This window comes from Euleptes europaea, chromosome 13, assembly GCF_029931775.1.
Source record: "Euleptes europaea isolate rEulEur1 chromosome 13, rEulEur1.hap1, whole genome shotgun sequence".
In the NCBI taxonomy this organism is placed as follows: domain Eukaryota; kingdom Metazoa; phylum Chordata; class Lepidosauria; order Squamata; family Sphaerodactylidae; genus Euleptes; species Euleptes europaea.
Window position 1 is genome coordinate 50,911,306 of NC_079324.1, and position 15,221 is coordinate 50,926,526.

At 45.7% G+C, this 15,221-nt stretch overlaps 1 protein-coding gene across 1 annotated transcript in view; it reads right to left on the minus strand.

Annotated features, from left to right (window-relative positions):
• Window positions 1-2,834: 2,834 nt before the first annotated feature.
• Window positions 2,835-15,221, minus strand: part of SLC25A1 (solute carrier family 25 member 1) — a 45,630-nt gene continuing 33,243 nt past the window's right edge. The window contains exons 3-9 of the mRNA XM_056859071.1: window positions 11,017-11,116; window positions 10,009-10,147; window positions 8,407-8,491; window positions 7,216-7,320; window positions 4,195-4,310; window positions 3,286-3,359; window positions 2,835-3,048 (exon numbers count right to left, since the gene is read on the minus strand). Coding sequence (XP_056715049.1) covers window positions 2,934-3,048; window positions 3,286-3,359; window positions 4,195-4,310; window positions 7,216-7,320; window positions 8,407-8,491; window positions 10,009-10,147; window positions 11,017-11,116 — 734 coding nt within the window. The 3' untranslated portion in view covers window positions 2,835-2,933. The remainder of the gene's footprint in view (window positions 3,049-3,285; window positions 3,360-4,194; window positions 4,311-7,215; window positions 7,321-8,406; window positions 8,492-10,008; window positions 10,148-11,016; window positions 11,117-15,221) is intronic.

The following is a 15,221-nucleotide window of genomic DNA, read 5'->3' on the forward strand; positions in this document are numbered from 1 at the left end:
CATCTGCAACAGCGCACCACATGATCAAAACAGGAAAAGTGGTAGGGTACTGTGCAATCACCAGCCCACAGTAGGAAGACTACAATAAGCCAATTGGGTGTAAGAGGTTACAGGGACAAGGCCAAGCAGCCCTATTTCTGTGAAATATTCCAGGAAATAAGACTGGTTATAACCAATGTCCACATTCAGTTGGATACACCAAGCCAAAATGTTCAAGTGTTTCACATTTAAATCCCAATGCTTTCAAAAGTTCATCGTATCGTTTTCATTCGTTTTGTGATTATATCTCAATCTTGGCAAAAGAGCAGATCTCTCTTGGGTTTTTCCCTGGTTTGCCCCCTGCAATCTCCCTCCTACAACAGGCTGCACTTAATTAAACAGTACATAACGAAACAAGGGCAGGGGAGACCACCACCACAAATATTTCGGACATGGGCATAAAAGATTTGGCACAAATTGGTCATGGAATCATTGCGATTTCCCTTGGCACCTGGGCAAAGAGAGGGGGGATGGTCCCTTTCCTATGCCGTGTGAGCATCGTGTTTGCCCAAACTTGTTATCAAGGGACTTGCTTATGGCCCTCGAAGCGAAGGAATCCAACGAGAGCGAGATTAACGTGCTATTTAAAAAGAAGAAATTGATTCACTGGGGAGGATGTTGCTGCCCAGGGCACCACGAAGCCGAATCTGAAGGGTAAAACCACACTGCCAGCTGCTCCGTTTTTCTGCTCAGCCTTGCTGCAACTCTCACCGTAAACAAACTAATTATGGACTGCGCTCATTGTGGGCAGGGATTTAACTCACCTCAGGAACAACTGAGGGAAATTTAAAAGGTCCAGGGAAGAAGAATGGCCTGTCGATCTTTCACTGGACACTGCGCAAAAAGGTGTCTGCCTTAATGTCAGTCTGTATATTCCAATGCAATAAGAACATGTTCACCGTTCTTTTTTTGCCGTTTATCCAGCTTGAGATTAGCTTTCAAACTATTTCTCAAACTTGACCTCTCTGATGTTAAGATGCCAGTTTATGCTGGCTCGCTTAAATCGACTTCCAACAGCTATGACTAGAGCCAGATACATCAAAATCCCTTACGAAGAGAGAGGCTGTGTTGGCACAAAGAGGCCACCCGGATCGGTAGCCCACATCTTACTGCACTGCGATCTTCATGCGCCCCTGTGGGAAAAATTCCTGCTACCACTACTTAAGGATAGTCTAGCCCAAACAGATGTGGGCCCAGTGCGCTACCTATTAGGAGACAGTAATGCGCATATAACATTGATGGTAGCAAGATTCTTGGAAACCTCTCTAGGAGCGCTGCGCCAAGCTCCTCCACAGAGTTAGGCTTTATCAAACGGGTTACATAGCACATTAAGATTTATAGATTTTAACTAATGTATTGATATTTTACTGCTTAAAGATTGTATTTCAACCATTGATTACTGTATTTGAAAGATCTATGCCAATAAAGGTTGGAATCTGAATTTGTGTCAGCCTTAAGAAATCTGTGAGGAAACCCTAAAAATCAGACATGACCAGGCTGGTTAAAAGGATGCCAGCGGTAGACAACTGCCTCCCCGCTACTTATGCCCAGGATAGGGGTCTCTACAGAGAACCCCTCTACGTGTTCTTGAGCCAGCAAGCCCACACACAGGTCAGACCCCTGAAACTTAAAAGGCCAAACTAAATCTCAAAATGGGAGATCCATGATTAGGTATCTTGCTCTTTCTTTTTTTAAAAAAGAACAAACACAAAAACACAACCTCGTAAACAATGAGGGGGGTTGGGGTCAGATTGAGGCTCCGGCATGGCACAAAACATATGCCATGGCATACCTGCATAAGTTCCCTCTGGGACCAAACAGCTCTGGGGGGGGGGGGGGAAGGTTGTAAAAACAGCATGGAGGGAAGCCATTCCTTCCCCCAGCCCCTAATGTAGGCTATCTGTGAAAACCTGGGATAGCCTCCAACCGATATCCCATCATCCCACCTAGCTTGGACCTAAGGTGCCTGCTTCCGACTGAAAAGGACTAGGAAAGGGTCATGAGGAATCAGCTGTTGAGAGAAGCTGTTGGGAGGACTTATGGAATGAATTACATTTCTGTTTTGTCAAAATCCTCCAAGCGTTCCCTCCACCCACAACCACAGTCCCTGAAATGTGCAAAGTACAAAACTGGGGGTGATGGTTCAAGACAGGAATGAAGGCCACCAGGCATCTGATTCCCACCCACCCTCTCCCGCCCGGCCTTTTGAGTTTCTCTGGGATGGCTCCCTTGGTAAGCAAGTCAATGGTAATCTCTAAGTACCCACTGCTGGCAGATTATAGGAGAGGAATGACTGAGAGTGACACCCCCCCATGCTATTTCTGTACAGTTCTCCCTAGCTAAAGGCCCACCATTGGCTCTTTATGGTACCCCTTGGAGTGAAAGGCACAGAACCACACCACTGGCAAGAAAACCCAAACCCGGATCCTAAATTAGTATGGTTTGTAAAAGGCAACTTGGCTTGAACTGCATCCTAATGTGTGGAGGTGGGGAGAAGGAATGTTTCTTTGCTCCCTTTCTCGTGGGCACTGAGAGAAATCCTCTCCCCACTCCCCAGGATTGCAGAGATGGTCTGGCAGCAGACGGTATCTGGACTTGTGTCCCCCCCCCCCGCCCCCAATCTTCTCTGGTCACGTCACCACACAATCAATAATTTAAAATTCTCCAAAGTTCCTTCTGATAAATAAAAGTCAGAAAGCTTGATATGGAAACAGCTGGTTGGGGACGGGGTTAGTGTCCTTTTCGCAGCATAGGAAGAAGGGTCGGGCGCACTCCAGGCACATTCATGCAGACACCCCTAGAATGCCCTTGGAGGTTGGTCACATCGGTTTTTTTCTCCCAGCTGTTGCCTGGCAGGTGCGGGGACAGCCCCATGGCTTCCCACCACGTCCGTTTCAGTCAGTTTTCCACACCTTGTTGAGTACCTTGACCACTTCATCATAGATGATGAAGACGATGGCCACATCTAAGCAGACCCGGCCCAGACGGGGGATGGTACCCTTGTAAAACCTGCAGAGGGTGACAGTAAAGGAAAGAGGTAAATGGACAGGTCACAGAATCCATTAGGCTGTAGTAACCCTAGTCAGATCCTCACAGCAGCACTCTGAAGTAGGTTAGTGTGAGAGCACATTATGACCCAGATTTTAATGTGTGTCAACCACTTTCAGACTCATTTTATGCACATGGGGCTGGGCACAAGTCCCTCCAGAGCCACTCTTTCAAGAAACAGAAAATGGCAGAACTCACGCCAAGGGTCCTTCATACTTCATGATCTTGTAGGCACAGTCCCAAGTGCTCTTGTATTTGTGTGCTTCAAGACCCTACAAAGAGAGGAGGAAAAAAGATGTTACACACCCCTACCTGCCTGGCAAATATTTTGTGTGTGCGTGCACGGCCCATAGCCCATTTCAAACAAATAGCCAGTGGGGAAGGATAGACAGGAGCCATGAGTAATGGCTGGCAAAACCAAGAGAAAGGACACTAGTAAAAATGGATACAAGTCATGATGCATATTTATTCTCTCCAGGATCAGAGGAGCATGCCTAGTATATTAGGTGTGTTGGAACACAGGCAGGATAATGCTGTTGCAGTCATCTTGTTTGTGGGCCTCCTAGAGGCACCTGGTTGGCCACTGTGTCAACAGACCAACCTCCAAGGACTTGATGGGCCTTGGTCTGATCCAGCATGGCTTTTCTTGAACACATGAAGCTGCCTTCTACTGAATCAGACCCTTGGTCCATCAAAGTCAGTACTGTCTACTCAGACCAAGAGTGGCTCTCCAGGATCTCAGGCAGAGGTCTTTCCCATCACCTACTTGCCTAGTCCCTTTAACTGGAGATGCCAGGGATTGAACCTGGGATCTTCTGCAAGCCAAGCAGATGCTCTACAAAATGAGCCATAGCCCCTCCCCTAAATGTAATTCTTATGACACTGTGGGAAAGGTTAGTTCCTCTTAAAAGAGGAACAAACTTCATATTACAAGAAAAGGGTGCTAATAAGGACACCTAGTGATGAGCTACAGTTGAAGTCACAGTCCCTGACACCAAGGGTGGTTTTTTTTTTATAGTGGGAGATTAAAGGTCAAGAACCACTCTTCTAAACAAAGCAAGGCCCCCTCTTTAAAACACCACACTGGCCAAGAGACATTTGCTGTACCTGCATCCTGGTCTTCACGACATCCAGCGGGGTGTTGCCAAACACACTGGCAGCTCCAGCAAGAGCCCCAAATATCCCAGTGACCAGAGGGTTCAAGACTTTGTTGGTATCATCGCCTTGAGGAGGAACATTTTTAAAAGGGGAGAAAGGTATCAGAACAGCCAGACTTGCAATGGGAATTGATTTTACTTTTAAAAACACAAGCACTAATAAGAGCAAGACACGGTTAGCCAGGAAAAGCATTCCATGCCAGCAATATGTCCCAGTGAAGGCTCAGAAATAGATTCTACCCATCTGGTAACCAGGGACCAAGGTAGAGCCAGCAAGGCTTGGATCACTAAGAGCATTTCTAGATAGACTCTTGGCCCAGGTGGGTTTGCTCTCCTGACTCCCTTGCTTAGTTTGCTCTTATTCACAGCCCTCCAACTCAGATCAAGGAGATTCTACCTCTTGACTTGCCCATCCTTGCTGGCTTTTTGCCATCTCAGACTTCTCACCCCCAAACCACAGCCTGGCCACTTAGAAGTTATGCTTCTACCTGCTCTTCCACCTCAATATTTAGTAGCACCTTATAATAGGAAGAATATTGCTGCCAGCTGCCCCATCTGAGCTGTTACTTCTGTTTTCTCTTCTTGTCCCCAGGTATAAAGTTTGGGCATGGCCAGAGATACAGGCCAAGGGGCAAGAGCCAAAGGGCTCTTAGCTCTTGGACAAACTGACCAACTGGATCCAGGACTGGCCCAAGATATAATTTGCCACCTCCTGTACTTTTTTGGACAGTTGCAAGCTGCTTGCCCCACGGTGCAGAGTAGTAAGCTGCAACACTGCAGTCAAAAGCTCTGCTCACGAACTGAGTTCGATCCCGACGGAAGTCACTTTCAGGTAGCTGTCTCATGGTTGACTCAGCCTTCCATCCTTCCAAGGTAAGTAAAATGATTACCCAGCTTGCTGGGGGTAAAGTGAAGACGACTGGGGAAGGCAATAACAAACCAACCCATAAACATAGTCTGCCTAGTAAACATCGGGATGTGATGTCAACCCATGGGTCAGTAATGACCTGGTGCTTGCACAGGGGGGCTATCTTTACCTTTTTAAGCTGCTTTAGGCCCCTCTCTAAAGACAAAAAAATAGGGAATGAATATTTTAAAGAAGCACACCGAATCTGATCATTGGTCCATCTATTACTGTAATGTCTACTTTGACATCAGCCCTCCAGTTCTCAGGCCATTAACTGGACATTAGCAGGGGATCTTTGGTATGAAATCTAGAACCTCCTGCATCAAAGCAGGCGCCCCATCACTGAGCCACAACCTGCTTTTTACTGAATCAACCCCATTCAGCTCAGTACTGTCTGCTCCAAATGGCAGGCCACTCTCCAGAATCTCAGGCATGGAAATGTCTCGTCCCCTGGCCCTGCCCCCCAACACTTCCTAACTGACATTTTTAATTGGAGATGATGGGGAATGAAACTGGGACCTTCTGTATGCAAAGCATGTACTCTACCCATGAGCCCCAGCAACTCAGTTCCTGTGATATAAAAACACAGCAACAAAAGAGATGAAGAAAAGCATGGTAGATAATGGATGGCGATCCAACAGACGGAACAGCCGTGTTTTTGTGCATTTTAAACAAACATCCAAAGGACCTGCTCTCGTTAACAGTGGGGGAGTTGACCTTAGGAAGCCAACTTGTTATTAAACAGCACGTCTACCATAGCTGGTTGTTAAAATCAAAACAAGACTAGGCGGGCATACTTCAGAAAGATCAAGAGTTTTGCACTGATTGCAATATACTGTATCGCTGTGAGGATGGGGAAAACTCAAATGTAGGTGAACATCTCCACCTAGTGGCTTAGCCACAAATAAGGCCATGCTTCTTAAAAAGATGGCCAAGAAAAATGCATGCACACGATCCATGTAATATGTTTTATTAGGACTAACCCAATGACACATAAGAATACATGCCTAGGTTTGGCAGCTAGAACATGGAGACACCACAAAAGATAGTCAGAAAAAACAACAAGAAGAGGTCCCCTTTTAGTTCACACCAAGTAAGGGATCGTTGCTAAGATTGGCTGCAATGTCCCCAGTACGCCCTAACAGTCCTATACGCCCCTTCTGATTTGTTTTTCCTGTCTCCTTTCATGTAATTGGCTAACCTCCTCGGACATCACAAAGGGCCTCTGTTGGCAGAGTCCTGCCATTCTTGCTTCACTTCTCTTGAGACCAGTAGATGACCTGTTCTGCCCCATAAACAGCCTGCGTGAAATCAGTTACCATACAGCTATAGACCACTTCAGTGGCCTTATGGCCCCTATCCAAAGAGGGGCAGGCAACATTGCCATCCATTACATTTTAATCTCATGCTTCCTCCAAGGAACTCAGGAAAGCATGCTCTGGCTTATAGTTTATCCTCACAACAGCCCTGCAAGTTTGGTAAGGCTGACTGAGAGTGACTGGCTCGAAGTCGCCCAGCAAGGATTTAGAACATGGGTCTTCCCAGTCCTAATCAGACACCAACCTCTACACCAGGGTTAGGAGCTGGGGTAGCATGGGGGCTAACAGAATTAGCTGAGATCTGGGAGGTCCCCAGTCCATGTCACCTCTGCCACAAACTCACTGGGTGACCCTTGGGCAAGCCACTGTCCCTCGCCTCAGCTGCAAGCTCCCCTATACGAGGAGAATAAAATTGGCCTGCTTTACAAGTCTATTGTAAGTAACAAGCTAATTTATGTGAAGCACTCCTAACGTTGACAAAGCTAAATAAAATACTAAATATTCTTCCACACTGGCTGTGATGTCTAGGGTAAACCCCCCTTCCCCCATTTTTTTTAAATCACCCTGCAAAAAACCAGGGGCGTCTGTGCATTGCTATGAAAAGAAAACCAAAAGTTCCACTTGTGCAAGTGATTTGTTTTGCCTTCCATTGATGGATTTCAGCCTACAGCTTCATCAGAGAGCACCCATCAGAAGGAAAGCAGAGCATGCTGGGAATGGATGTGATTGTAGATGGGCCAAATACCTTTGTACCAATTCCGGAGTGCCGTCATGACGTAAAAGCGGATAGCCTGGTTTGATCCCTGTTTTAGGACAGTGGCTGTTAAGCCTTGGTATGTTCCCTTCAAACCTGCAGCAGAAAAGGGAAAAGGAGAAACATAATGACTTTTCTGGCAGAAGACTGCTCTTTCACACAGATACCAATCCTAATGTGGGGAGGGGAGCATAATCTGTTCTCTGTGTATGCTTTTTGAGGACAGGGGAAAATCTAGACGCACACATTTACATGCAACAGAAAGTCAGTTTTGCCTGTGTCTGGATGAACCATAAACAAAAATGTGCAGTCCCAAAAATTGGGTCCAAAATTAATTTCTTCTACAAAATATTGTCGAAGGCTTTCACGGTCAGAGTTCATTGGTTCTTGTAGGTTATCCGGGCTGTGTAACCGTGGTCTTGGAATTTTCTTTCCTGACGTTTCGCCAGCAACTGTGGCAGGCATCTTCCAGATGAACTCTGAACTCTGACCATGAAAGCCTTCGACAATAAGAAGAGAGCCACTTCAGCCGCCCATCAGAGCTGAGGCGACTCAAAGATAACAACGCAATTTCCCTCACCCCCCTCAGACCCAAATGAAGTTTACACAAAGGCTTCAGGAGAACAAAACCTTGGGAATCTGAAGGAATTACTATGGCTGTAGATCAGGTGTCAAACTCAATTGTTATGAGGCCTGGGTATGACATACATGTCACTTAGAATCATAGAATCATAGAGTTGGAAGGGACCACCAGGGTCATCAAGTCCAACCCCCTGCACAATGCAGGAAATTCACCACTACCTCCCCCCCACCCCGCACACCCCTAGTGACCAGAAGATGGCCAAGATGCCCTCCCTCTCATCATCTGCCTAAGGTCACAGAATCAGCATTGCTGACAGATGGCCATCTTGGTTGGGCCGGGCCATACCTTACCAGCCAATTGAGAGTGAAGGGGGTGGCTGCCTTGAGGGCCGGATAAGAGCTCTCAAGGGGCCTTATCGGGCCTGCAGACCTTACGTTTGACACCCCCGCTCTAGATGCTTTGTCTTCTCGTGAGCTGATACAAGGAGAGTCCCATGTTGTTTCATGAACCATGATGAGAGTAGAAGGATCTATTCAACTCTAAATGAGGCAGCCACTAGGGGCAGTGCTGCATCAAGGCTAGAGATTACCAGGCCTCACCTTGTTCCCGAACGATCTCTCTCACTCCATGGAAGAAACCTCGATACTTTGGCTTTGGTGAGCATTGGTCATGGATAAACTTCACCTACGAAGAGGACACCAGGACACTCTTCATCATCCATAGTCAACAGCCATCAAAGTACCACTCTGCAGGTACCTTGGGCAAAGTGCAGTGGTAGAGCATGCAAAGGACCCTAGGATTAGTCACTGCCATTTCCACTTAAAATGCGTTGGGAAAGACCCTTCTGGGCTTGAGACCTGGGAAAGTTGCCACCCATCATCAGAGTGGATAATAATGGGCCGGATGGACACATGCCCTTACCAGAATGGCCCAGGATAGCCCAATCTCATCAGAAATCGAAAACTAAGCAGGATTGGCCCTGGTTACTACTTGGATGAGAGACCACCAAGGAAATCCAGGGTCACAACATAGAGGCAGGAAGTGGCAAACCATCTCTGAACATCTCTTGCCTTGAAAACCCTACAGGGTCGCCATAAGTCAGCTGCGACTTGACAGCCAGATGAATGGTCCAACTCAATGCAAGACAGCTCTGAGAAATTAAAAGCCTAGCAATGTATGTTGGATCATTCTTGAAAGACGGGTCCTTCAATGGCTACGATCAACAATAGCTAATAATGGAATCTGCAGTCAGAGAGAGTAATGGGGTGGACCTACCCCATCCTACCAGTCCACTGAACAAAGTTCATTTAGTTAAATATTTATAGCCTGCCTAAAGAGTCACTTAGAGCCCCATGGCGCAGAGTGGTAAGCTGCAATACTGCAGTCAAAAAGCTCTGCTCACAACCTGAGTTCGATCCCGACGGGAGTCAGTTTCAGGTAGCCGGCTCAAGGCTGACTAAGCCTTCCATCCTTCCAAGGTTGGTAAAATGAGTACCCAGTTTGCTGGGGGTAAAGCGTAGATGACTGGAGAAGGCAATGGCAAACCACCCCGTTAACATAGTAAACGTCAGGATGGGTCAGGAATGACCCAGTGCTTGCACAGGGGACTACCTTTACCTTTTAAAGAGCCACTTAAGTTGGAAGTAGCCTCCTTAGGAAAGCTACCTGGAGGATGATTGGATCCACTAACCACTATCTGGGGGACAATCAGGGAAGGCTCTTCCCATCATGTCCTGGTTGTGAGCTTTCTAAGGCGTCTGTCTGTCCACTGGTGGAGACAGACTGGTCTGAGCAGGCAAAGCAGTTCTTATGTCTAACTCTCCCAATACTTCACTGCCCTTTGACATGCCTGTAACAATACACACAGAAAGCAACAACAGTACATAGCAGAAGTTCTGTCAAGCACCTCAAAGGGGACATCTCTCCAGAACCCTCCTCCCCATGCCCCACCCATAAGGAAGGAGAGTTTCAGTCAGATAACAGGTTGTGTATGGGGGGCATTTAAGCCCCCTCCAGTACCACAGCCCTATGCTATCTCCCCCTCCCCCCACTTCCTGCGGTTATTTTTAAGGTTAAATTACACGTCAGGAGATTTGATTATAGATCTCCAACATTATACGTAGTTGGAATCAAAGCCTTCATTTTCTGAATTCTCAAACGGAGAGCCAGAAAACGATAGACTTCTCCCAACCCTTTATTACCTTAACAGTTTCCATGGGGCATACCACCACCACGGCTTCCGCCACGCCAGCCCCCAGGCCAGCAATGAGGCCGCGTTTGCTATCCAGCTTCCCTTGTGCATCTCTCATTTGGTTGCTGAGGAATTCAAACATGCCAAACCTGACAGAGGAAGAAGAGGAGACTATGAAACAAATATTCTACCCAAAAAGATGATAAGCATCATGTTAACTTGCTTTACACACATATATACTGCTAAATATAACCAAGTTTCTGAACCCAAACTTAGCAGGCCCTGATCCCCCACCCCCATACAGAGGGAGAAATAAAGCAGCTGTTCACCACACTGACCTGGAGAACCAGGTTTGATTCCCCACTCCTCCCCATGAACGGCAGAGGCTAATCTGGTGAACTGGATTTGTTTCCCCACTGCTACACACGAAGCCAGCTGGGTGACCTTGGGCTAGTCACACTCTCTCAGCCTCACCTACCTCACAGGGTGTCTGTTGTGGGGAGGGGAAGGGGAGGCGATTGTAAGCCAGTTTGATTCTTCCTTAAGTGGTAGAGAAAGTCGGTATATAAAAACCAACTCTTCTTCTTCTACTAGTACTGCATCTGCCCCCTCTGAGTGTAGGTAAAGGCCAGCCAACGCACACACGCATTCACCTTGCTTGAGCCTGGAGTGGACCAGGAGGGGCAGGGGCAGTGATTTTGGGGCCCCATCCTGGATTTTTGCCCAGGGTCCCAGAATCACTAAAACTCCAGATTAACAAAGCTCATTTTCTCAGTTAAGTTGCATTGGCCAGTACATGGTTGGGGAAAACTGCCTGGATGCCAATCCCATCGTGTTGGAGCAAGTGGCAAGACACAAGCATAGACAGTAAGGCATTCATTTGGTTATAATTTTATGTTATTTAAAAGACAACGACCACCGTAGGACATGATACAAAACAGAGAACCTTCACAACCCGAACAGTTTCATATTCTCTCCCCTACAGCAGACCAAAAAGTTAAAAGCGAATTGCTATTACCTCACGGCGGCCTTTGGTATGGAGCCATAGACCAAGGAGCTGAGACCCCGGTAAAGCCCTTTGATGCCATGGCCTTTGACAGTCTGCGTCACGCAGTCCGCTGAAGGAGAAAACAGCAAAGGTGGGGGGAAGAGTAGAGTGAACTGACTTGATCAAGAAGACCTCAACTGTGAACATGTCATGACACAAGTACCATCTATTACTAGATGGATTAGAAAGGATCCGGTGGGCCAAAAGATCCATTCCTGCAATATCCAATACCAGTGGCTCTTTCCATTTGCATGCCACCCCAGTTTCCAGGCCAGGACCAGGCTCATGCCGGATAACAACCCGTTGCACAATAATACAGTAAAATCACAATAGCATAAAAATGGAAAACTGCATACCAGCCTCAATAACACTAAACTTAATAAGCATCCACAATAAAACATTACTTTAAATACATCAGATTAAAACATCAAATTAAAACCGTCTAATGGCGCACCCCATGAGCTTAATGCGCCCCATGAAGTAACTACATTCATGCCAAATGATCCCACTTACCAGGGAAAGGTCCTACTTCCTGGGACCTATCTAGGTGGTTACAGCATCAGCTAGGATTTGGGAGAACCAGGTTCAAATCCCTACTTTTTCATAGGAGCTTGTCGGATAAGCTTGGGCCAGACACATGCCTCTCAGCCTACCCTACCTCACAGGGTTGTTGTGAGGATAAAATGGAGGAGAGAAAAATGATGTAAGCCACTTAGGGTCCCCGTTGGGGAGAAAGGCTGGGTATGCATGAAGTAAATAAGTCACTGCTTATTTTTTGCCACTGGAAGGTCTTCGTGTGCCCAGATCCCTCCCCATTGTTTCTAGAAGTTAAATGTCATAGTGAATGTATCTCCTCTTTGAGGCACATGTATGCAAATATGGGCACAAACACTAGGGTATCATACAGTGCATAGCCCAACACATCACATACTGTAGCTGCCAAGGCATATTTAGGATAATCTGTTTTAAGAAGAAGGACTTTTTTCTAGCATCTCTCTTATCAAGAACACACGGCATCTTCTCAGTCAGTGAGATACTACAGGCAGCAAGGACTCCTTGGCAAATGAGTGAGTCAGTTGATATAAAACTCGGGGTCATACAAGAACGTCCCTGTTTTCACCTGTGAAATGTTGACAGGTGGGCAATTGCATTGCCTTCACCCCTGCAGGGTATACCCGTTTTGAATCAGAATACAATAAAAAAATGTTGTCCACTGTCTCCCTTGTAAAGAAAAAAGATAGTTTTCAAGGGTTCCATGGGTGTCACATCTCCTTATGAGCACTGTATGTTATCCAAAAAATGGAAGCAACCTGGGTCAGGCTGAGGGAACCACTTCTTTCATAAATCCTTCCAGTCGTGGATGTTATCAATTTAGGCAATTCAATTCAATTCAAAAACCTTTATTGGCACAACAAAGCGTACAAGGTATTCCAGAATTTGACAAATGATAAAAACATCAATATCAAAATCTGTAGCAATAGATATGAATAAGATGAGGTATGCCGGAGTACAGTGAATATAAGGTATATATAGAAAACGAGTGTCTACGAGTAACCGGAATAGCAGCTATTATATTTTTTGTTTGATTTTTATCATTAGAGCTTGCTTCAAAAACATGGCTACTGCGTATTTCTGTAGTTTCTGGATCATCCCCGTTCGGTAAAAGTCTGAACAAAGAGTGGGGGGAAGAGTTCCTATCCAAAATTGATGGCATTAAACATTTAGTGCGTAGGTCGGCTAGCATTTCACATTCCAATAAAATATGATAAATGGAGTCTATCTGATTCAAGCCACAGCCACAAATTCTCTTTTCCAAAGGGGTACCACTAAATCTCCCGAATAAAACTGCCGATGGGAAGGCGTTTAGTCTAGCTAGCATAAAGGCCCTGCGGAGGGAAGGATCACTTAGAAAGTAGAAGTAATCCTGGAGGAATCCAAAATTGGCAGAAAGACCCAATTTGGAATCAATTTATGTATTATTTGATTTAATACCCTTTTCAATCTAGATGCTAAAATTGCAACAAATAATTTATAGTCATTATTCAATAATGAAATCGGTCTGTAATTTTTTAACTTCCGATGGAATCAATTTAGGCCTCTTTCCATCTCTGCAGAAACACAATTTTTGTGGGGCTCCCTAAAGACTCCTAACCGTTTTTTGTTTTTCTGCTTGGAAGTCTAATATCAGATCCTGTTTTTTGTTTGTTTGTTTTAAATAATGCAGTAAAAACACACTGAATTTTCATTTTTTTAACAGTAAACCACTTTTACAGTAAACCAGCTTTATAAGGAACGGGGTACATGACTAGTGTATATAAATACACCTTGAAACAGTGACCATAAGAGCCTGGCCAACTTGGACGAAAAAGCATCCCCCCAGCTAAGCCCTGGTGAACATTTTCTTGAGGAAGACATTTCTAGAAGAACCTGTTAGCAGCTTATCCACTGCACAACAGCTCTTATATTCTAAAAAGCTTTAACTGGATTTAGCCTAAAAACTCAGCTTCCTCTAGCTCAACATCTCCTGCTTGTCAATAGATAGGCTGAACCTCTCCTTCTGACATTTAAAAAAAAACATTTATACTGTCAACATATCCCCCATCCACCCCTCCCATCAATATTCCTTTCTCTGGTCTAAATATAGCCTGTTCCATCAGCCTTTCCTCAGACGACTGGTCTTCTACAGACATTTATCACCATTGTGACTCTCCTCTGTCTCTGTCGCGGTTCAATCCTGCTTCTCAAAATGGCTATAATATACAACAGAGCCAGACTGAAAAACCGGAGCTCTGTTGGGCCATAACCATTAATACTTTTATCCTATTTCCTGGGCTCTGTTTTCTTTTATGTACCATATAGTTTCTGCATGCAAACAAGCTGTGCCAAGAGGAATTCTGCGACCTGCTTGGACAATACAGATTTGCATAACTGCCCCTATTTTGCACAATTTATGTGGGCTTCCTGGTTCTAAAGTGGGTCAACGGACACTGAAATCCCAGCCACAAGCTCTGGAAATCTAATTTTGCTGACTGATTTGAAGCTTCAGCTGAAATTGTCTACACACTGCTAGGTATGTCCGCATATTCATGACATCTAGAAACTTTTTTTATTTAAACCAAGATATTCAAGAAGGTGAAGAATATGCAGCCTTGGCAATACCAGAATCCTTTATAATTTCATATATCATGGAACGAGGCAGGCTTTCTGCAGGCTGCAAGATTATAATCAGCGCAGCCAGTCAATGGAAGCTTTTGTTGAGAATTCAATTCCTCTCCCCTCCCCATTCATCAGTGGGGCCAAATACAAGCCAAAACTCTTGAGCTGGTGACTCCAGCAAGGCTGCACAGATCCTCTTACTACAAAAAAGGACATTTAGCCTTTCCAGTTCCTGTTCAACGTTGGCAGAAATTTCACCCCTGAGGGGTCAGCTTTCCTTCCAACAGTAAGAATCAAAAGTAACTGAAGCCATCAATGCTTAGCTGGAAGCAATACAGATGTGTCTTTTAAGCCAGTACCTTCATAATGTCATAGGGCCTTCAGAAATAGTGTTGCCAATTTCCATGTGGGGCCTAGGGTTGCCAGGCTGCCCCTGGCCACTGGCGGGGGATAGGGGGTAGGGTTACCAGATCCAAGTTGGGAAACTCCTGGAGAACTGGGGATGACTTCAGAGAATTCTCTCAAAATCTGGAGGCTCAAGTCCACAAGAACAATTGCCCCCTGCATTACACTCGCCATATAACATCTACAACTGTTTGGGGATGCAGTCATCATCTGACCATACAGTAAAGCAGATTTAGGATAGCAAGGGAAAGGGCAAAACCCATGTCAGTATGCAACTGTGTACCCCTACAGACCTAGCTGGATGGCAGCAGTCAACCTGATGTCAATTTCTAAGCACCCAGCAAGAGGCAAACTGTTGTATATAATCCAGCAAAGATTCCCTTGTGTATTTCACAGAGAGGAGGCCAAGAGTTTCTCTTGCCAAACCAGAGATCCTTGGGAAACAGCCAGGCTACACTCAGCCACCCTGCCTTTAGCACATGTTAATTCCGATTGCTACATAATGACATGCATATATGTGATTGAGCAAAGCACGTGAACAGCACCAGCCTCCATAGACCCATCTTCTTCAAGTATGGCCCTGACACCGTTTTACTGGGACCGCCCACCCTGCC